General features: G+C 41.4%; 1 protein-coding gene across 2 annotated transcripts; it reads right to left on the bottom strand.

The window, feature by feature from the left end:
• Nucleotides 1-448: 448 nt before the first annotated feature.
• On the bottom strand, nt 449-18,448 carry LOC115074331 (NXPE family member 2-like). 2 transcript variants are annotated; one of them, XM_029573672.1, is made up of 6 exons: nt 18,330-18,409; nt 16,228-16,342; nt 13,514-14,235; nt 12,179-12,240; nt 7,356-7,574; nt 449-3,777 (listed from the first exon to the last, which is right to left on the bottom strand). In XM_029573672.1, exons 2-6 carry the CDS (start codon nt 16,306-16,308, stop codon nt 3,233-3,235), a joined length of 1,629 nt encoding a protein of 542 aa, XP_029429532.1. In that variant the 5' UTR covers nt 16,309-16,342; nt 18,330-18,409; the 3' UTR covers nt 449-3,232. The 2 variants fall into 2 exon arrangements, with proteins under 2 accessions (XP_029429532.1, XP_029429533.1); XM_029573673.1 differs by lacking the exon at nt 16,228-16,342 and having other exon boundaries at nt 18,330-18,448.
• Between the last annotated feature and the right edge of the window lie 5,362 nt (nt 18,449-23,810).

Raw genomic sequence — 23,810 nt, 5'->3', positions numbered from 1 at the left:
TTGCACCTCGGACTGCAACATGTCTGACTGCTGCTCATCTCCCGTCATATCTGCAACTGAAGAAACGATGTATGCACCCATGCCAGAACCACGACCCCTCCTACTTCTGCTTCCTCAAACTCCAGAACATTCCACCAACTGTTCTCTGCAGCCCACACCTAACCTAGCTCCTCGCTGCCCTAAATCCTGATCTCTATCCAACAAACAAGGGGCGATTCCACCCATCTCACCCCAATTATCCTCAAAATACCCTGGCCAGCTTCCGACATCCCCCAATCCCATCCTCCACCACCTATTCCCCCCAGCCCATCCCCCCTCCTGCTCCCTTGCCAACCTGATGCGCCAGCCTGCCCTGGCCCATAACCACCCCTTGGAAACCCTTGCCAGCCCTCTCCAGAACCCCAGCCCCACCCCAGTCCCCATAACTATAAGCAAGCAGCACCTCCCCTCCCTACTCCAGCACCCCACGATACCGACAAATCAAAAGGATACATGGGCTCCCCAGCATCCACAAAACCTGAAGATAAATTTGCTCCTGAAGGATCATGACCCTCAGCACCTCCCTTTCCCATTCCACTCCCAGAAAGCACAGCCTTACCTTTATCTTTACCTCTTTTCTGTCCTCCTTTAGATATCCCCTTCCCTCCCCCAGCACTGCACTTTGCTGCTTGCACCCCCTGACCCATAAAACCCTTCCCCTGTGTGTCTGCACAACCTCCTGCACCTCCCTGTTGCCCCTCTGTGCCAAGGATGCATCACATTCCCCTCTGGCATTGACAACGTGACCAGATAAATCAGTACACAGAGCACATGGGGGACCCTTGGACCTGCTGCATCCGCATCAATATCTACAGCGTACTCACAATTTTGCCCTCCGAATCTGAGTCCCTAACAACAATGGGCACCCTCCCCACTTCTCTTCCAGAAATGTCATCCACCCCTATGGATCTCACTCACAAGCTTGACCCTTTGCCCTGGAAAAACCCCTAGCATCACCTGAGCCTGGCATTGCAATCATACCCGCCCCCGGCCGGCCTATTGGGTCGCCCATCTGGTCAGAATCAGGCTTATCAAGAACTCCTCTGCGAGAGAAGGAACAACAGCTTGCAGGCCCCGCCTGAAACCTATTACCAGCCAGTTCCAGCCTCCTGTTTAAGCTGCCTCCACCTTCTTTTGCTGCTCCTTCATGATGCGTCTTCCCCATAACTGTCACCGAACGCAGAAGTCACCACCCGCCAAGTCAGAGATAGAAAGTTTGTCTAGTTTTTCTTGTTCATTTTTTCTTCCCCAAGGGTATCATTTTGTTTAATGATTATTTTATTTCTGACTTTGCAAAAATAAAATAAACCTTTACCCCCCCCCCCAAATAAAAAAAACAAAAAATGAAATGAGGCATCTTCAGGCCTGTTCCCCATCTCTTCTACCCCCTTAAAACTTGCTGGCGCCAGAAACCTCCCCAGCTGCCACTTACCCCGTCCATGGGGGGGGGGCCCAGCCAGGAAGCCGAGACTTAGGCACAGGTCCAGCACCAATGTACGGGCCTGGCTCAGAGGCCAGGTCCCGTTACTGAGGCCATGGTCCAGCCTAGAGCCGACCACGGTGCACTGAGTGGGAAACAGTGACTTAGAGTATTACAGCAACTTCTGCTTTATCTTTTTGTTGGAACTCCTTACTATTGGAACTATTATTTTCAATTTTTGTTAAAAATATATTTGTGTCCTTTTTTCCTTTTTATATATCTTCTGATTGCAAACCACCCCTGCTCAGTTTTCCCAAAGAGATGAGAGTAGAATGTAGTCTTGACATGGCCAACAATTAAGAAAAAATCAGCATTCAAAGTACCTTTATATTGCTTCTTATACAATGCATGCAGTAGGGTGGCCCTTCATAACACCCATTTCCTTAAGGGAAAATGTATTTACCTTACAACTATTTTGGGTCATATATAATCATTGGTCCATTTGATTTTTTAGAAAGATTTGTTTGCAAATAAAATCCATACATAAATGTTGGCTAAGATGTATCGATGGTGATTGATGAATGTTTTTCAACATAAACTTTTCTTTGAAGTTGTCTAAAGAATTTGAAAAAATCACAACAGAATGAAAAAGGTTTCTTTGATTGTGTGGGGAGAAAAGAAAGTCTTTTTTTTTCAAAATGTCCTCTTGTTCCAGTGTCAGATCAAGTCCCAAGAGATTTATAAAACGCTGATTTACGTTCACCCACCTGAATAGGTTCTATGTTGGTGGCTCTCTCCCTTTTGATGTTTGTTAATATCTCCGTCTTCTTGCTGGATGTCCCTGCCATAGTGGTCATCCTAAAAAAGAATCAGGATCATTGTCCTCATTGCTACCTTAACGTGGATATTGAGTGAAGTTTATTTTTTTAGTTCAGAAATCTACTCATTGTATGAAACATCTTTTTAATTTCTCTCTATAGCCAATGGCTAATTTATGCAACATTACTTAGAAACATCAGACACAGCTGATTGTCAATTTATATAAGGCTCTTAGAAAAACGTCAAATTCAGCTGATTGTACGGCATGACGTTAACCATTACGCAACCGTAATAAAAGAGCTTTATGCTAAGGTTGCGCTTCTGAATGGGATTGCTGGCAGTTATTCTTTGGGAAATGCTGTTAAGAAAATGTACGATTGGAAAATATTTTAAAAAACGTATCCTTTATGATGCTTACATAAACGTATATGATCTTGTTTTCTTTTTAGAGTTTGAACCAAATTAAACAAATGAATATATGAATATGGAGCATGCAGTGTGAGTTCCTGAAACAGTTGCGCTTAAAGTGAACGGATTTTTTTTACAATGAAATCTTTCTCAAAAATCCAATGGACTAATGATTATATATGACCAGAAATAGTTGAGAAGAATAAGGAGATATGAAGGTCCACTTTACTGCATGCATTGTGTAAGAATCAATTTGAAATGTAATTTGAATGCTGATTTTTTTTCTTATTTACATTTAGTGCATTCACCATCTGACTCTTTTTTTGAGTAATGGCAAAAAATTAACCATTACTGTAGAATGGGACCACAGTCAGCCATGATCTCTGCATATATGTGTGTAAGTATTTACAAATGCCTAGTAGTGCTATAGAAATTGTTAGTAGAAGTTGTAATGATATTGTATTTTGAAAGTACACATGTTAGGTTAATGTGCTATATTATTGCGACAACATAATACCATATTACTATTACTAGTATGCACGTTTGTTAACAGGCATATGTGAAAGCCAGACTTATTATGTTCTGAAGAACATGCAACTGCGGATGGACATCTTCAGTAGCAAAACCATTGCTCATGTCCCACACATCTATAAAACCAACATTAAGCCCACGAAAAACTTCTTTCATTACAAGGTACTGAGTGTAACCATGAAATTCTCCTAGTCTTTCCACATTTGTGTTTATGTCTCTTGTATTTTCTGTTTTAATGATTACTTTTGTGTGTGGGCTCCTACGGAAGAGGCGTTCTATAGCTCGACGAATATTGACTGCTCTTCTGATGTAAAGGTGAAGGGGAAACTGTCTAAAGTGCTGGCCCATGGTGATGGCGATAATGGTGTCTTTGCCTCCTGCATGCTGATCGATTTGCCGACTTGTATATGCATCTTCCATGAAATAATAGAAGTTAAAACTCTCCAGTGGAAATCCGTGCCTCTTATAGTGTACATAAATGTTCTTCTCCATGTTGAGAGCCAGCAGAGTCTTCTCCCAAAAAGCAAATCCTGTGTAAGGATGATTAAAATATTGCATATCTAAGGGAAAAGAACATAGATTGTCATTGGCATTGCAAAGCAAACTGCTCTAATCTTTATGCTTTTGAAAAACTCTTCTGCTGTAGGCTAGAAACTAAAATGTGTGCAATATAACAATTACAACATGATTGGTTACATACACAGTGCCTTATAATTCTTCACTCTCCTACTTTTTTCACATTCTGCTGTCTAAGAAATACAGATCAAAATGCATTAAAGAAGGAGTTTGTATCACTGATCTACACTAGGGATGTGAATCGTGTCCTCGATCGTCTTAACGATCGATTTCGGCTGGGAGGGGGAGGGAATCGTATTGTTGCCGTTTGGGGGGGTAAAATATCGTGAAAAATCGTGAAAAATCGAAAAATCGAAAAATCGAAAAACCGGCACATTAAAACCCCCTAAAACCCACCCCCGACCCTTTAAATTAAATCCCCCACCCTCCCGAACCCCCCCCAAATGACTTAAATAACCTGCGGGTCCAGCGGCGGTCCGGAAAGGCAGCGGTCCGGAACGGGCTCCTGCTCCTGAATCTTGTTGTCTTCAGCCGGCGCCATTTTCCAAAATGGCACCGAAAAATGGCGGCGGCCATAGACGAACACGATTGGACGGCAGGAGGTCCTTCCGGACCCCCGCTGGACTTTTGGCAAGTCTCGTGGGGGTCAGGAGGCCCCCCACAAGCTGGCCAAAAGTTCCTGGAGGTCCAGCGGGGGTCAGGGAGCGATTTCCCGCCGCGAATCGTTTCCGTACGGAAAATGGCGCCGGCAGGAGATCGACTGCAGGAGGTCGTTCAGCGAGGGTTCCGGCGCCTCGCTGAACAACCTCCTGCAGTCGATCTCCTGCCGGCGCCATTTTCCGTACGAAAACGATTCGCGGCGGGAAATCGCTCCCTGACCCCCGCTGGACCTCCAGGAAATTTTGGCCAGCTTGTGGGGGGCCTCCTGACCCCCACGAGACTTGCCAAAAGTCCAGCGGGGGTCCGGAAGGACCTCCTGCCGTCCAATCGTGTTCGTCTATGGCCGCCGCCATTTTTCGGCGCCATTTTGGAAAATGGCGCCGGCTGAAGACAACAAGATTCAGGAGCAGGAGCCCGTTCCGGACCGCTGCCGTTCCGGACCGCCGCTGGACCCGCAGGTTATTTAAGTCATTTGGGGGGGGGTTCGGGAGGGTGGGGGATTTAATTTAAAGGGTCGGGGGTGGGTTTTAGGGGGTTTTAGTGTGCCGGCTCACGATTCTAACGATTTATAACGATAAATCGTTAGAATCTCTATTGTATTGTGTTCCATAACGGTTTAAGACGATATTAAAATTATCGGACGATAATTTTAATCGTCCTAAAACGATTCACATCCCTAATCTACACAACACACATTACACTTTCATCATAAAAGAACATTTATATTCCAAAAGTAAATAAGAATAACATCCCTGTTTTTAAAAGTCTTGATTGCATAAATGTTCACACTTGATACTTGTTGGAAGCCCTTTTTACAGCAATAACAGATTGGATAAATGTCTACCAACTTTGCACAGTAGGATGGTGCAGTTTATACTCATTTATTTTGGCAGAAGAACTCAAGCTCTTTCAGGCTGACTGAGCATCATGTGTGGCCTGTAGGCTGTCATAGATTTCATATTAGATTCAGGTCCGGGCTTTGACTGGGTCACTCAAGGACATTAATTTTCTTCCTGCTGAACCTTTGTGCTTGGGATCATTGTTCTGCTGAAAGGAGAATCTTCTCCCCAGTCCCCAGTCCTAGGTCTATGGCAGACTGGAAGAGCTTTTCCTCCAGGATCCAGCTTTCCCTGAACTTTGCAACCTCCATCTTTCCCTCAATCTTTCCTAGCCTCCCTGCCCCACGACATAATGCTGCCACCACCTTGCATTACTGTTGGGACAGTGTTAACAGGGTGATGTGCTGGGTTTGTTTTACTGCACACATTATCACTTAGCACTGAGATCGAGAAGTTCCACTGTGGTCTCAGTCCACAGAAACCTTCTCCCATATGTGCAATGCCTAACAAGTGTTTCTTTGTAAATGTTATGAGGCACAGCATATGGCTTTTCTCCAGCAATGGCTTCCTTCTTGCCACTGTCTCATAGAAGGCAAATTTTTGGCATAATCTTGAAATTGTTGAACAGTTAACATTATCCCCCGTCACAGCCTAAGTAATCTTAGGCCTCACAGTGACCTTCTGCAAGTTTCCTTATCCCATGGCTACTGACTTTGGAGGGTCAGCCTGATCGTGGCAGTGTCTTGGTGGTACCAAACTGTTTCCACTTTAGGATGATGGACCTGACAGTGCTCCAAGGGATATTCAAACATACTGAAATTTTCTTCTAGCCTTTCCCCTTTAATATCTTTGTATAACGTTATCCTGGAGTTTGATCAGCAGCTTCTTGTTTGGCATGTTTTGACTTTTGCTTCAAATTCATGTCCTATAACAAAAAGAGCTCAGGTCCTCATCCAGGCATATTTTAACGAGCTCAGCTACTGTGCTTAGTCACAAGTGGACTCTGTTTACCCTATTAAGGGCCTTGTTAAAGCAATTTTTTGAACTGGAGCTAATTTGGGTTTGCTGTGTGAATACTTATGCAATTGTTTTGCATTTGTAATTACTTTTATAATATTTCTATGATGTAGAGTATGTTGTGTAGATCAGTGAAACAAACTCCTACTTCAATTCATTTTGATTTGTATGTTTCAGACAGCACAATGTGAGAAATGTACAAGAGTGATTAGGTGGTGTTTCAAAACAGCTTGTATAAAATTATGATGGCATCCCTTGAATTTTACTCTGAGTACTGATTATAACCTCTTTTTTAAAATGTATTGGTGCATATTATAAAGGGTACAAAAAGCACCGAATGCTGTCTTTATGGAGCTGATATCATTGGCTAATATCTGCTTCATGAAGTGCCCATTCTGAGTTTCATGGTTAATATAGTCAATTTTCTTAGATGTTTAGATGTGGAAAAACAATTCAGCAGTAAACTGAGCAGATCTGAGATAGGAATCATGCCCACAGACATTTCCAGAAATGTCATATTTGTTCAAAGGCCAAAGGTAGGTGTAGAATTAATGAATAGACCCTGATAAATGGCTCAAAAAAATTATCTTTAAAAATGTTCTTTTGTCGAAATACTATTTGTTATAACAAACATCGGGTAGAATGCGCAAGTGCTAGATGCGCACTTATCTCCCAATTTCACTGCGTGTCCAGCTTTTAAAATTCATCTTTAACTGTAGAGTTCTTGGACCTATTTCATCCTAAACTCATCTGAGTCTAGGTTGCTAAATTTGCCATCAAAACTGACATCTTGGTTGTCCATCTCTTAGAGACCATCAGGCAACCTTGGACATGAATCTATTTCCTTACAGATGCTTCCACCAAGAGTGGGGTGGAGGCTCTTAGGCAGTGCGGTGCTTTGGTTAAGCCTCTAGTGTTCACTCTGATGCTACTGTGTGACACTAGGATGGGCCATGTGCTAGGAGCTCTGCCACAGGCACCAAAGGAGAATGTAGATCCAGAGCAAATGCCCGCCCCCTCAATAAAAGAAAACGGGAAAAACGTACTCTTTGAAACCTCTGTGAAGTACATTATGAACTGTCGCAGTGTTGAGTCTCCAATGAGGTACAGCTTTTTCCCCTGTAAGCAGCTGTTAATCTCGTCGCTGGTTTTGTACGGTAACATGTTGCAGAAAACAGGATGCCACTCATTTTTCAGGAAGTAGCCACTGGGGAATGGGGAGTCCATTCCTGTCTTGCATTTCTCTTTTTTGATATCTTCGCTCTCTGGAAAATTAGGGAAATAACCCTACCAGTTATATTTGTAAAAATAAAAATGTACCAACCAGATCTTACAGTGTTTGTTCTTATCCTGACCAAGTAGGTGGGGCAAGAAATATCCTTCTGCCACAAGACAACATTTGGAAGTTGCTTGAAAGAAAACCTGGTGGTTGTGGGGTGGGAGAGGGAAGAGTGTGTGATCTTGATCTTTCACCTAAATGCACTGAAATTGGGGAGTCTTTATGAGTGCACCATGAGGAGCGAGAAGGGAACAATTCATTTTAAGGTCACTGACAACAAATCTCTCAAAAACATTAAGACTAAAAGTTAGATTGATGTTTCCAGCAGAAAGCGCACAAGATAATTTGGCTCCCCGTTTTAAAATAGTGCATCTCTTGTACAAAGCTTTAACTGCCTGCAGCTTCTGTAAAGGAACAAAAAAAATCCACAGATTGCACAAGTGAAAACATCTACAAAAGAGCGTTGGGGTCTTTTTGCCTCAAAAGTGCAAAATGTAGAACTTGCAAAATATCCCCCACAGTGCTTTTTTGCACCTTTCCAATATTTTTGCTGAAAGTAGTTTCTAATAATTTTTCTGGTAAAGCTAAGTCTCTGCCCCAAAGAGCTTACAATTGGGAGAGGCAAGATGGTGGCATAGAGAGATCATGACGTTCTGTTGCTTCGAGCCTTGTTTCTTGCTTACCTTCTTTTTGTTTGTAAATGCCTTCTAAGTATAAGGGAAAGGTATGGGTCTTCCCTCTAGACCCCTTTCCTTCTCCAGGGCAATAGATGATCACCGACTTCATGACCTCCCCAGCAGTTCTTCAGGGAACCGAGGACCCTGATGCATCTCGCAGTGAGGGAGCGCTGCGAATGACGCCAGAGCCCTGAGCCCGGATCTTTGTCTTCCCCCCGGCGCAACAAGAAACTCAAGCCACGCCATTTCTAATACTGAAATTGAAGTGAGTTTGACTAATTTCCTTGAAAACTCTACGCTGGAAGTTTTAGACAGGAATACCTACTTGGTCTCCTTTATTTCAACTGCGGACTTGAGTAGAAAGTTCTCTTCTCCTTTTTATGGTCAATTTGTGAGGATTTTTCCTGATCTTGCTCAAGCTACTCAAGTTAAGAGGAAAGGTTTTCTAGCTTTAAGGCAGAAAATTATATCTTTAGGGTTTTCCTTTATACTTTGCTAATGTGTTATCAAGAGAGGCAACGAATGTCTCATTTTTTTTCCTGCCTGAACAATTGAAATCCAATATAGAGGCCTGAAGGCCGATATCCTCTTCCCCTGTGCCGTAAATAGTGGTAGTGCATATATGATTGCTGTTTTTTAATCTATGTGAAGCTGTTTCTTTCGATTATTTTTACCTTTGTAAACTCCCTTGTTTTTTTTTTTCCTTTGCTGCTGTGCTTTTTTCTTTTTACTGCTTGGAAGTGCAGGACCATATTGTAATTGTTTTTCTCAATTATTCTTTTTTCTTTTTTGTGTTTAAATGCTGTAATCAATGTGTTTCTGTCACAAATAATAAACTTGTGTTTGGTTTTTGAAAATTAATAAATAAATAAGAAAAGAGCGTACAATCTAAGGCCTAGATTTATCAAAATGCAGTAAATATCACATGCGATAGGAAAAGGGGTGTGTTTTATGGTAATAGCCTATTTATAGCAATGTGCATTATCTTAGTGCTTTGTATAGGTATTACTGCAAAGTCCATTAACGTTTTGCACTAATACCTATTTAATTGCATTTTCCTACCTGCAAAGTGCTCATTTCACTGAGAGAGAGAGAGAGAGAGCAAGGCCGTTCTAGTAGTTGGCTATTTATGCTACTATAGGAGGCCCACCTAGTAACACGAGGTGAGGTTTAGGTAGAAGTGTAGGGGTTAGGGGCACTTTTACATGCAGAGTGAGATGTACGAACAGAACAGTGCACTCTTGTGAAGATTTGATGTCCTTCGGAGTGAGGAAACTCACACAACGATGAGATTTGTACAATGTTCTCTCAACCTAGCTTGATGGACTCTACCTGGATAACATCAAGCTAGGTTGAGAGAACATTGTACAAATCTCTTCGTTGTGTGAGTTTCCTCACTCTGAACAACATCAAATCTTAGGTTGAGAGAACATTGAACTCCAAAGGACATCAAATCTTCACAAGTGTGCACTGGTTAATAAAACGGAAAATGTCATAATGCCTCTATATCGCTCCATGGTGAGACCGCACCTTGAATACTGTGTACAATTCTGGTCGCCGCATCTCAAAAAAGATATAGTTGCAATGGAGAAGGTTCAGAGAAGGGCAACCAAAATGATAAAGGGGATGGGACAGCTCCCCTATGAGGAAAGGCTGAATAGGTTAAGGCTGTTCAGCTTGGAGAAGAGACAGCTGAGGGGGGATATGATAGAGGTCTTTAAGATCATGAGAGGTCTTGAACGAGTAGATGTGAATCAGTTATTTACACTTTCGAATAATAGATGGACTAGGGGGCATTCCATGAAGTTAGCAAGTAGCACATTTAAGACCTAATTGGAGAAAATTCTTTTTCACTCAACGCACAATCAAGCTCTGGAATTTGTTACCAGTGGATGTGGTTAGTGCAGTTAGTATAGCTGGGTTCAAAAAAGGTTTGCATAAGTTCATGGAGGAGAAGTCCATTAATGGCTATTAATCAAGTTTACTTAGGGAATAGCCCCTGCTATTAATTGCATCAGTAGCATGGGATCTTCTTAGTGTTTGGGTAATTGCTAGGCTCTTGTGGACTGGTTTGGCCACTGTTGGAAACAGGATGCTGGGCTTGATGGACCCTTGGTCTGACCCAGCATGGCAATTTCTTATGTTCTGTTTGTACGTCTCACTCTGTATGTAAAAGTGGCCCCTAACACCTACACTACTATCTAAAGCTCATCTTGAGTTACTAGGTGGGCCTCCTATAGTAGCATAAATAGTTGCTTACTATGGTGCCATCCCCAAAGGTGCTATCTCTCTCTCTCTCTCTCCCCCTCCCTCCCCCTCATCTCAGGTCCTTCTCCAGCCTAAAAATGCCCAAAACAGAATTTGCAAATATGGGCATATATTATATGACATCGTACAGCTTAACACAATTGAAAAAAGTGTAGTTATTTTTTACGTTAAAACTGTGTGATATCGTGCATTATGGCTTCACAAAGCCAGCCCACCTTTACAGAAATCCCACCCCTGACTCCTCCCCAATCCTTCCCCTTTTAAAAATTTGCATCACACCATGCGTTATGGTGCTTATTGCATGCGTCATGTGTACTGAAACCTGATAGGTGATACATGCAGAGAAGCCAGGAGTTCCATGCACAAGTAAGGCTGGTGCGCTCTGCATGGATTTAAAAAAGCACATGAGTATGCACACGTCTACTGGTATATGCACAAGAAATTTTTTACAAAAAAGAGGCAGGGCATGGGCAGAGTTTGGGCGGGGCTTGGGAATTCCAGGTCTGTAACCTGAAGTATGTGTGTAAGTATTTACGTGTACAAGCATGCACCAGGGTCCCTACCATGTAACTTTACTTCTTTGGTTGGTGCGTAAGTTTAAAAAAAAAATCAGGGCTAGTTAGTGGGGTTTCAAGGGTGGGGGCTAATAGGGTAAAAGGGATGATAGTTAATTAGGGGGGTTAGGAAGTCAGGAGCCTTTACCTGAATGAACTCAGAATGGATTGGGGAAACTGGTAATTGCGTCAGCATGCATATCAAATAAAATCTCCCTACTTATATTGCAGAGCCAGCATTTGTGGGCACAAGTGCACATCCATACAAAATTGTGCGCACATGTACACGTATACAGCTGATTTTATATCATACATACATGTACAGTGTATGTTATAAAATAGTTGCATCCATTCACACAAGCTGCCAAACACACGTACATGTACACCCACGTGGCTGTTTAAAAGTTATCGTCTATGCTTGTACTTTCGGAGCAAAACTACGTGGTATTTTTATTTTATAAACTGTGCAGCTCCTGTCACCCAGCTTAGAAAATGATGTCATAAATCTCTGCTTATCAACATAGGCAGGCAACTGCTGTGCTGTAGATAGGTTTGAAAGTTACGCTCTCTGTATTCCACCCAAGGACTACTTTTGGGGGTTCAGGGGTTGGGGAATAGGGCTTTGGCCACTTTTTTTTAAAGAAGGGAATTGAGGAGAGAGCGATTGGCACCTGCTCTGCATGTTAGGTTACTATTATTTTATTTTTTATCTGGCTAACTTTAGGACTGCTATCTTTCCAACCAGAATTATCCAGATAGCTAGCTATGTAATTATCCATCTTTCCAACCAGAATTATCCAGATAACTAGCTATGTAATTATCCATGTCTCTACTTTCACTCTTTTTTTTATCCAGCCAAGATTTAGCCAGAAAATGACTTACCCATTATTGGGTTGTTTGCCAGATACGGCTGTGTATTGTTTCTACACTGTATGTATTCTCCATTGTGAACTCCTCTTAATAAAAAGAAATTTTTAAGAAAACTTAGCTGTTCAGCAGAGAAGGATATTTAAAAAGCAGGGTTTGTCCTGAACCAACCTCAGAGCACCAGGCACCAAAAGGTACAGAGAAAGTGAAGGAAAAACACTCACTGTTACAACTGCCAACATCAATGTACTCAAATGATTTGGAGATTTCCACAGCAATGTTAGACCTTTGGATCAGTAAAACAAAAACAATGCAAAACTGTAAATCTGAGAGGCAGCACAAGTAAACAAAACAAAAAACACAAAGCAAAGTAAAATGACCAAACCAGTACATATATTAAGTACGGGTGCCCTGGTTACTCTCTATATCATTCTATGGAGAGAAAGATTAAGTAAAAGCTGTAAGGCTATACTTTTTATTGGTATTGGTATCAGATTTTGGGACTTAGAATAGATTGACCAAAAAATTATAATATTATCAGAAAATTTTATTGTATTTATTTATTTAACGGCTTTTATATACCGACGAATGTTGGGAACATCTCATCGGTTCACATAGAACAAAATTAGCAACAGGCTTTACAGGTAACGCATAACTAAAGAGGAACAGGCTTTACAGGTAACACATAACTAAAGAGGAACAAAAAATTATCAATAGGCTTTACAGGGAAAACTTAAATAAACTTAGTGGAGCGATAAATTCGTAAACGTTGAGAAAACATATATTCACAGGATTGCATGTAGGATACAAAGATAATGCTATATATAAGTGATGTACAGTGAACTCTAAAAAGCATTCCAATGATAGTGTGAAGGGGTAGGGTTTGATGGGTGATCAGAAGGTCACAGACAGTAGAATCTGATGGCTTATGCTCTCATTGAAATTCTTTTTATGATTCCCTTATATTTTCTGCAAAATGTCATCTTTTCTTTTCTGCTCTGCCCTGAGGACGGGAATAATAGCTTCCAAAAAGCTAGACAAGAAATGTATTAAGGTAGTCTAGTCTGGGCAGACTAGATGGGCCTTTTTAGTCTTTATCATCCATCATTTATTTACTATGTTACTATAATACAAACATTATCACCTTATATATATATATATATATATTATTTGTTAACCTTTATTTACATGCATTCAAATGGGCTATTAACATGGCAGCCACACTACTAAGTCTTGCTACACGTCAAACAAAAATATTTATTTATTTAAACTTGATATCCTGCAATTCCTTTGCTCATCATAGTGGATTACAGTACTATCATACTAAATACATAACACAAGAATATCAATATACCATCATAAAAACCCTATCCAACCTTGGATATATGATTTTATTACCCCATGACTCCATGTGTTTATATAACGAACAGGATGAAAGTATTCCTTTTATATCCTTCATTTTCCCTTCTGCAATGTCCGAGATATATTGCTCAGAAGTTATATGATTACAAAGCACTCTGGAACCTTGACTGGAGAACCTTAGACTTTCAAATGCTTACCTAACAAAGAGCTGCTTTTCCAAGGTTGTAAGATACGTGGGATTGTGGTCCACACATCTCATGTAGGTTAAAGATTCACAAGCTAGATTTAGAGGTTTTAGACAGTGTACGGATTCTTCATCCCTCTCATCCAAATATTTGCACAGCTCGTCACGTTCATCTAACCGAAAACCACATTTAGTGATGGCTTCCTGGGATCCATTCGTAAACATGCCCTGGAAACTTATAACCCCATCACTTGAATGCCTTGATCGCCATAGGGCTGAAATTCCTTCACTGGGATGGTATATCATTAAGGAAAATTTAACTCTGCCCTGCCAAAATAAAGTAAAATGCACAAGAAAGGTTCCATTGTTCAGGTCTTCAATCCTCCCAGAAGCTGCTGCCTGAAGATTTGGTGAATAGATTCTTGGCCTTAAGAAGTCTCCTCCATATTTCTTTCTGTTACCCAAGTAATCATACATATCGATTTGGACAGATAAGAGATCCCCGATGCAGTACTTGTCTTTGGGGTTCAATATGGTGGCTCTGCTGTTTTTGGCACTTGTCGTGTTGTCCATGTGGGTGAAAGTGACTTTGGGGACCATCTTGTCTATTCTGTTAAAGATTTCATTCACTTCCTGTTGAAGGACACTTGGCATGGAATTAACCCGAGTCCTGAGCATCTCTTGATACTTTAATTGCTGTGTACAGTTTTCATCTTGGAGCCTAAATTTGGAATGCTCAAGTGTGAAAAAAGAAATGTATTAATAACAGGATTATAATTTTAGAATGTAAATCTTATGAGGGCACGAATCAAAGACCTGTGGTAGTTGTGTTGGTCAACGACACCGAATTTCACCCACATTGTTTAGAGATGTTTCCAAGGGTGGGATTAAGTCGGGGGGGGGGGGGGGGGGGGGGAGAAGAGAAAAACAACATGCGTATTGGCATTTCCAAAATTATGGAGATTGTTTTAGTTGCAAGATATACTTGCAGATTTATCAGGAGAATATCTCTCTGATAACTTATAAAGAGAGAAATTTCTTTAAATGAAGTATATGATCTGTGTACCACAGCATACCTTAGATATGCAATGAAAAACGTCAATTAGTTGGCCAATCAAAAAGTGTTATAATTTGTTCACTGAGTAAATAATGAGCTGGTTGAATAATAGGGAGTTACAATTTTAAAAGTGTTGCAACAGTGCTTTTATTCCAAAACTATCAGAGGATCTTTTTGAGATTGCATCAGATTGTGTCATTAAACGACAATTATCCATTAATCAAGGTCCAAATATCAAGGTCAAAAAATGGAAGGATACTTTTAGCATAGAGCAGATGGTGATAATTTGATTTTCACATGATAGATTTATGAGTAATATTGGCTTACATAGGCAGAAGAGGAGGTCAACAACTTACCAGTGATACATTTTCATTGAGCTAGATTTTGAGGCTTAAACTCTCTTCATTTAGGTGAATGCAAAAGCAGGTAAAGATGAATATATATAGGAGTTGATTTTCAGTAGCTAGAGAAAACCTGGTAACTATACCTGGTTATCTTTATCCAGATATTCATCCACAACTAATTGGCTAAAAATGTGTGGCTGAATATCTGGATAAATTTCATCTCTCAAAATGTATGTGGCCAGCTTTAGGTCAACTATTTGTGCAACTGCACTTAGCTGGACAAATTTAGGCCTGGATGTATCTAAATGCATTAAATATCACATGTGATAGGAAAAGGGGTGTGTTTTATGGTAATAGGCTGTTCATCACAAAATGCGCTATCTTAGCACTTCACATAGGTATTAGCGCAAACTGCAATAACCTTTTCGCACTTTGTGATAAGTGCCATAATTGTTGCATTTCCTATCTACAACCACGGGGCGGGGGGGGGGGGGGGGGGGGGTGAAGAAAGAGAGTGAGAGAGAGAGAGAATAAGGCCCTCATACTAGGTAGGAATTTATACTTCTGTATGAGGGCCACCTAGCTACTTGAGGTGAGGTTTAAGTATTAGTGTAGGGATTATGGGCCACTTTGACATTCAGAGTGCAACGTATGAACAGAACAGTGCACTCTTGTGAAGATTTGATGACCTTTGGAGTGAGGAAACTCACCCAAAGATGAGATTTGTGCAATGTTCTCGCAACCTAACTTGATGGACTCTCTACTTGGGTAATATCAAGCTAGGTAATGTACAAGAATGAAAAACATACATAAATCAAGTTACTAACAAAACAATGATGTGAACATCAAAATAAAAACGACATATAATGAATCTGTGTTAAGAAAGCATAACAATTCTTATAGTCAAATATTACTGCATTCAGCAAGACAGCTGACTATAAACGAAGCAATACAATGACAGCAGCTAGCAAAGAGGCAGATCCCCATGTGCCCCTGTGCCCAAAAGCTGACCAGGACAGGAGCACAGTGAAGTAGGAAATTATTTTCTTTTATTCACAAGAAATAGGCTTTACAGAGCTAATACACAAAGGAGAGCAAACTTTGGAGCCCCTATAAACGTGACCCTCTTAAAAAATGTCCTCAACCTCATCAGGGTAACCCTCAAACAGGGTTACTTGCCATATTATAGTTGACCTTCACCCTAAATTCGAAGGTAATCCATGTGATTTATGGACAATTATCATACATCTGGACAGATAGATAAATTACATCATTTGTAAGTAAGCACTTTTCTGACACATGTTGAACAGCACTAGAAATTTATACCTGTATCTGGGATCTGTAGTAGATATAACTTAGCAGCATGAACAAGGTCATGCCTAAGAAAAAACGAAATATATACTTCATTGGGACAATGTGTGCTGGTCACCTGTTAGAAGTCCTGTAGAGTAAACAAAAATTGATACACACTGAAATTTTTGTTCATCCCACCATCGTGATGAAAATGTGAGTGCCTTGTTTTTATTTGTCTTTAGCTTGTCTGGTGAGAACACACTGGGATTTTTTTAGTTCTGTTATTTGGGTGATGTTGAGATCTCTGACAGTATTGAGCTGCTACTTTGCCATTTATTTATTTAAAATCTTATATTCAGCAACTTCCTAGCTATAAGCGTTCAGTGCAGATCATAGTACACCAAAGATAAAAACAATAAAACATATTCATTACATTGAAATTTTAAAACAGGCTACTAACAGAGATGAATAATAACAAACTCAGGTTCAGCCATCATTGAAATGCCTCACTATACAGGATGAGGATGCAGAGCCCTGTGGCACTCCCATATTCAGCTCTTGCCACGAAGAAAACTGGTCGCCTATTTGAACCTGCTGTTTTCTACCATGTATTGAAGACATGACTAAAATATTACACTTCATGGTGTCAAAAGCACTAGACACATCAAGTTGTACAAAAATATCCCAGAGCACCATGCTCTAAACTGTATAACACGGTGTCAGGAAGGGGCAATAATAACAACAACTCTGTATTATGTTGTTTTCTGTATCCAAACTGATTTTTGTCCAGCAGATCCTGGTCCTGTAAATAGTCATCTAATTGAGACAATATAGTCTTCCCTAGGACCTTTGCTAAAGTAGGCAGGTTAGAGATAGACCAGTAATTCAATTAATCATTCATAGGCTTACTACTATCCTTTGGAACTGGTCTAACCATCACCTGTTTAATTTTAATAATTATCTGGGGACACAGCCTTCTAACAATGAGCGATTAACTAGATTCCTTAAGATTTCAAAAGAGATGTCCTCCATACTCCTCAGGATGCTAAATGGGCATGTGTCCAAAGGGGAAGTCTGTCTTTTCAGATTGGTAATTATATGAGTAACCTTTCTCAATGTAAGAGGCTGAAATGCCAACCACCAATGGGAGCAAACATAAATGACTTATTGCTAAATGCTCTAGGAGCTCCAAGCTATTTTGTAAAGCAGATACCTTCTCATTACAAAAATCAGCAATGGTGTTACAAGCTGGGAGATCCTCATTACTTTATAATGGCTTAGATGTTAGTCTATTACCAATGAAAATAGCAAGGTCTGTATTTAGTATGCTGGACAGGGAAGGGTCCACTAAGTTCCCCTTTTCCTTCAGCAATTCCTCTGACTGTTATCCAGCATCTCCCATAACTAATAGCAACTGATTTCAAACTCACACTTTGAGATGAAGGAGGGTCTCACTCTAAAGGATATCTTCAACCAAAACTTATTTTTTTTTCCAAAATTTAATGTTACCAGCAATCATAGTAAAATGTTATAAAAATCTATAATTTCTTAGGGTACTAGGGAAGTGCAGAAGCAAAACGTTAAGAACATAAGAAATTGCCATGCTGGGTCAGACCAAGGGTCCATCAAGCCCAGCGTCCTGTTTCCAACAGAGGCCAAACCAGGCCACAAGAACCTGGCAATTACCCAAACACTAAGAAGATCCCATGCTACTGATGCAATTAATAGCAGTGGGCTATGCCCTAAGTAAGCTTGATTAATGGACTTTTCCTCCAAGAACTTATCCAATCCTTTTTTGAACCCAGCTACACTAACTGCACTAACCACATCCTCTGGCAACAAATTCCAGAGCTTTATTGTGCATTGAAGGAAAAAGAATTTTCTCCAATTAGTTTTAAATGTGCTACTTGCTAACTTCATGGAATGCCCCCTAGTCCTTCTATTATTTGAAAGTGTAAATAACCGAGTCACATCTACTCGTTCAAGACCGCTCATGATCTTAAAGACCTCTATCATATCCCCCCTCAGCTGTCTCTTCTCCAAGCTGAACAGCCCTAGCCTCTTCAGCCTTTCTTCCCTTTTAATCTCCCCCCTCCTCTGACTCAATTCTCTGGGTACTCTGTTTTTTGCTTTACCTGATCTCTTGTTCTTTGCCTCCTCCTCTTGGAGCTGCTGCTTTGCTCTCCTGCATTCACCTCCGTCAGTGATTAGTCTTTTGCCTTTGAAATTGGCAGCCTAGCAAGTCCTGAAGTGCAACGCTGGGTGGGTCATGTGATTAGAGAGACTCATTTTCACTCTCCTGGTGCTGCGAAATGAATCCTCCCTCTTGCTAGCAGGATGCTCTGCGGTGGCATAGAAGAGACTCCTTAGGTTAGGTCGGTGCCTCCCTGGGATCCTGGACACTGAAGCTGAGCTGAGATGAAGTGTTCCAGGATTTTAAGCTGACACCGAGAGATACCTGCTGGCTCTTTCATGTCACATCACCGAAAAAATGACTGGCAGTGGCAACCACTGGTACATATGATGTTATTATTAAGGTATAATTACTTCCTTCCTCAAATTTGTAAACAATTTGTAAAACATGGCAAAACTAATGTCAGAATACCAAAGTCAACTTTCAATATTCCCATTCTCTATGTTTTTGTGACAGGGCTTATTTTCAATCAGTATGTGCTGGTACTAAGTACTAGCACTTTATCCACTGCATGTTTGAATTACCCTACTGTTCCCAAAATGAATATGTGCCAAGCACCGCCTCCGCTCACACCATCATGTCCTCTCTCTTCTGCCCAGACCCACAAGAGAATGTGGGGATCTGCAGCCAATCCCTGTATGAGTCCATGGGAGAACATGGGCTTCTTTGATCAATGTACACTAGCCTGCAGAAGATGTATCGTGCAGCAACTACTCATATGGCTCCAGAAAAATATGGGAGATGCATGCTGTAGAGGCAGACCTCTGCCTACATGTCTTCCTGCTGCCAGGAGTTGAATCCCCTGAGTTTGTCCAGAAAAGCTGTGGTGGATGGTGTGGGTGTGAGCCCTTGTTGCTGTGGCTTAGTTGACACTGCTTCATAGGCATTAAAAATCCATACCCGGGATCTCTTGATTTCATCACCCATAGATTGTCGTGGATTGGAAAATGGGCTTCCCAATTTTTAACCTCTCTCCTCTTTCTCACACACACACACAAACACACATGCTGTCACATATACAGGTTCTCTCTCATTCACTTATATTCTGTCACATACACAGGCTTTCTTGCTCTCACAGACACATGCAGGCTCTCTCTCATAAATACGCAGTTTCTCACACATACGCAGGCTTTCTTGCTCTCATACATATGTAGTCTATCTCACTCTCATACACAACCAGATTCTCACACACACATGCAGGTTCTGTTGCTCTCATACACATGCAGGCTCTGATACACATATGCAGGCTCTCTCATGCACACGTGCAGACTGTCTTGTACACACATGAAGGCTCACACACACATGCAGGATCTCTCTCTCTCTCACATAAATTTGTAGTCTATCTTTCACACACACACACACACACACACACACACACACACACCTTTCAGGTCTCACCCTTTTTTCTGGGCCTTGTCTTTGCTGGTTTTGAATGGCAGCGCAGCTCCTCACTCCCTGAAGGGAGGTGGAAGGAGACCAAGTGATCTGAACAAGGAGTTGGATTGGATGTCTCTAACATAAATAAAGAGCGGTGATTGGTTCTTTCGGAAAGTCCATGTGACTATTTATTTGAGGATGGAGTGGAGATCGGGTTAACCGCCATTAGGACACTGGCAAGGAGGCTTACCGCACCTAAGTTAGATTTAAAAGACTACGGGCATAACTTTTATGGACTTCGGGTGATACTTACAAGGTAACCTCTGAAGAAGGATGCCATCCGAAACTTGTACAAGCCAGGTTGATTAACACATTTTAAACTAATATTGGAGAGGAAACATCGATATAGTTAAGTATTTACACAATGGCGGTGTTTTGAACATTGGGATGTTGTTGTAGGACACGATAGAACCATGACAAGAAACAATTGAGAGACGATATAGAAAAAGCAAATTTTATTGTTTGTGAAACTATTGCAATTATAAAAAAAGTGGAGGTGGTGAGTTGATTATAGATATGACGGGGTAACCTGGACGTCTCCGCTTAAATAGTATATGAAACCACCACATTTCACTTTAAAACATTTTTCAAAATTTTTTTTCAAAAAAAATGGGTGACCACGCCAGTACAATTCGATATGAAACAAGGATGTAGTGGGTTTTCATATTATGGTCCAGATTGCTGCAGGCAGAGCCCATCCTATCTGTACCAATGACACAGAAGAGAGAGGTCTAGGAGATCTGCAAGTGAGCCCATCCTGCCTGCAGAAGAAGATAGACCTGGAATCAGGAGCAAGAAAGCCAATTAGCTTATGTGAGTGAAAGAGAGGGGAAGTGTGTGTGTGTGTGTGTGTGTGTGTGTGTGTGTGAAAGAGAGTGTGTGCCTGCGTGTGTGTGTGTGTGAGGGAATGGGAATGCATTTGTGTGTGTGTGTGTGTGTGTGTGATGGAGTGTGGATGTGTGAGCATGAGAGAGAGGTGTACCCTGTCTGAAGGGGTGTGTGTGTGTGTGAAAGAAAGAGGGAACCTGTATGAGGGAGTGAGTATGTGAGTGAGAGAGAATGGGAGCTTATATGAGGGTATGTGTGAATTAGAGAGGGATTGTGGGTGAGTGAAGGAGTGAAGGAGTGAGTGAGCAAATGTGAGTGAAAGAGAGGAGCCTGTGTGAGAAGTGTGTGCGTGTGTGTGAGAGAGAGAGAGAGAGAGAGAACATGTGTAGGTGTGCATGAAAGAGAGGAGAATGTTTCTGCACACCAACATCCCTCCTGACTCCATCAGCTAATCCACGACAATCTCAGAGCATCTGGAAATCAAAAGTTCCCAGGTATGGAGAGCAGATGGTTTTTTATACTCATTAGTTTTAATAATTGGGTGCTATCTTTGGAAAATGTGCCATGTTCAATCACCTGGCATCAACTTCTTAATTACTGTAGTGCACATTAGAAACTCCAGGAAATGGAACATATTGGACAGATGCAAACTGACTTTGGGGTATCATTTTTAAAATTTGTGTAGAGCCATTGAAAATTTGAAGCTGGCGCTATGGGCACTTTAGTACCTGCAGACTTTGAACCCTAAATCACTTGTCTCCCTTCCTGTGCCCCCTGTTCTGCCCTTCACAGCACGGGCTCTTTTGCCTGCAGAGAGAGAGCGAGAGAGCAGTTTTCAACCAGTGATTTTTACCTGCATAAAATCTTCTGAGATTACCCTCCAGATGATCATGAATAGTTTACAGTCTCTTATGAGACAGTAAGAACATAAGAACATAAGAAATTGCCATGCTGGGTCAGACCAAGGGTCCATCAAGCCCAGCATCCTGTTTCCAACAGAGGCCAAAACCAGGCCACAAGAACCTGGCAAGTACCCAAACACCAAGAAGATCCCATGCTACTGATGCAATTAATAGCAGTGGCTATTCCCTAAGTATAATTGATTAATCGCCGTTAATGGACTTCTCCTCCAAGAACTTATCCAAACCTTTTTTGAACCCAGCTACACTAACCTCTTTTGGGTGCCTCTGTGTAGCTGCTTCAGGTCACAGCTGCTTAAATTACTGGATTAAATACTTTTTATTACACTCTTGTGCAGTGCACAGTTGCAATAGAATAAAAAGCCCAGAATGTGTTTTGTTGTAATTTGATTGTGAGTGTATTTCTACTGCTATGCTGGGGATCGCATACTGGGAGTTGGCCGGCGCAGGCACTAAAGGTAAAACAAAAATTTTAGAGGGGGTTAGAGCAGGGCTGGGGAGGAAAGGTTAGGGAAAGAGGTGGGAAGGTCAGGTTAGAGGGAAGGGAAGCGGAGGGAATCGGAGCAGCCTGGGAGGGAACGGAGGAAGGCAGCGTGGCTCGGCGCACACAAGGTGCACAATTGTGCACCCCCTTGTGCGTGCTGACACCTGATTTTATAACTTGCGCATTCAAGTTATAAAATCGGGTATACATGTGTGCACCCCGGATAGCAGGCGCACATGTATGTCACACGCGCTGCTTTTAAAATCTACCCCTAATTGTGGAAGGTGGAATTTGAATGTATAGTGTTCCCCATCATAGTTCTCTAGTAATGAGTTAAGAACCACTGCTATGGCTGTTTCATTTGATCATTAACACCAACTGGAGCTCGTTACTTACTGTTATAAGAGCTGCAGATCCTTGGGACCCTGGCACCAAGAGGCACATCTCACTTGAGCAAAGGCTCATCTTAAAGATAGGAAATACTGATCTGACTAGTTTACTTTTCCATTCCTGTATGCACTGTGAGTCAGTTGCATTTTTATGTGTGCACCACAGTGGGGAACTGAATAACCCAATGAAATTAGCATAAGGTTGCAAAGCCTTTCACCTCTAAGTCACAGTTCAAAATCCAGCTCAGGCAAGTGGGAAACAGAAGTCCAGTTTGATAAGCATGTATTTCCTGGGCATTCAATCAAAGATCATTGACACCAATGAGTAATTTTCTTTTACCAAGTACTCAGTCTGTCTCTGTAACAATACTCCTAGCACCAGTTGAGTGATGGTTTGAGTAATATTCTGAACAATAGGAAAGAAAATGCTGTGTGACCTGGCATATGGATGATGTATGAGATCTCTGACCTCTCTGCACAGTTTGTCTTCCTGTGCTGTTTTACAAATGTTCTACTACACTATAATGTCATTAGCTAGGGTTGCTAATCGACTGACTCAGCTTCTGCTGATGAGGCTGATCCAGTCCTGGTTTAACCCCTTTACATATATGTTCTCCTACTTATGATTTTTGCAGTGGGCTAAAACCAGGACTGGATCAGCCCAAGCAGCAGAAATGGAGTCAGCTACCATCCTAAACCCATTTTTTTATGGAAGACCAAGGTTTGCCATCTTCAAAGTGAAAATGTGACTCTTCTAAATCTCTGTGTAGCATCTGTGCCTCAGAATATGGTAAATCCCTGTGTTTCTCATCCTGTGAGCATGCTTTCGAGGGTGTGTGTGCCAGTGTGGAGTTGGTTTTCAGTGCGTGAAGCAGTTTGTGAGTGCAGCGGTACTTAGGTAGACCAATTTAGAAAGCACCAAATATGCACTAATTGGCTAAAATTGAAAACTCCACCCTAGGCACACCTCAGCCCAACCTTTTTTTTTTGTCCAGCTAAATCTGTGTGCACAGTAATTTTGTGCAGATTTTAGCCAGGGATTTCTCAATTCAAGCGAAAAATTCATTGCCAACTTCAGATATGCTACTTAGAGTACAAGACTGGGATTTTATATATTTATATTTTTATATATATATGGTCGTGGTTAGGTTAATTCCCTAACTTCTGCATCACGAAGGCTATTTCCGCGAAGCGAGATGCATCATCGCATGGCGCATCATTAGCCGCGTTGCGCATAGATTTATGCGTGGTGCGCCATTTTGTTTGTTTATATATACCGGCTTTCTGCAGCTGCATTTTTGAACGTGTGTCGGGAGTTGGAGAGAGAGGAGGTAGGTGTTGTTGATTAGTGGATCGTTGGAGGT

The sequence above is a fragment of the Rhinatrema bivittatum genome, chromosome 12 (genome assembly GCF_901001135.1).
Source record: "Rhinatrema bivittatum chromosome 12, aRhiBiv1.1, whole genome shotgun sequence".
NCBI lineage: Eukaryota > Metazoa > Chordata > Amphibia > Gymnophiona > Rhinatrematidae > Rhinatrema > Rhinatrema bivittatum.
This window is presented reverse-complemented; position numbering and strand designations above follow the sequence as displayed.

What these genes read in the sequence shown, in the direction of transcription:
- LOC115074331 (XM_029573672.1), bottom strand. Translation starts at nt 16,308, where the DNA reads ATGAAGTATATATTTCGTTTTTTCTTAGGCATGACCTTGTTCATGCTG. An exon ending in ACTACAGATCCCAGATACAG is followed by an intron (nt 14,236 to 16,227) that starts GTATAAATTTCT and finishes TTCACACTTGAG; the next exon opens with CATTCCAAATTTAGGCTCCA. An exon ending in GAAAAGCAGCTCTTTGTTAG is followed by an intron (nt 12,241 to 13,513) that starts GTAAGCATTTGA and finishes ACTGATCCAAAG; the next exon opens with GTCTAACATTGCTGTGGAAA.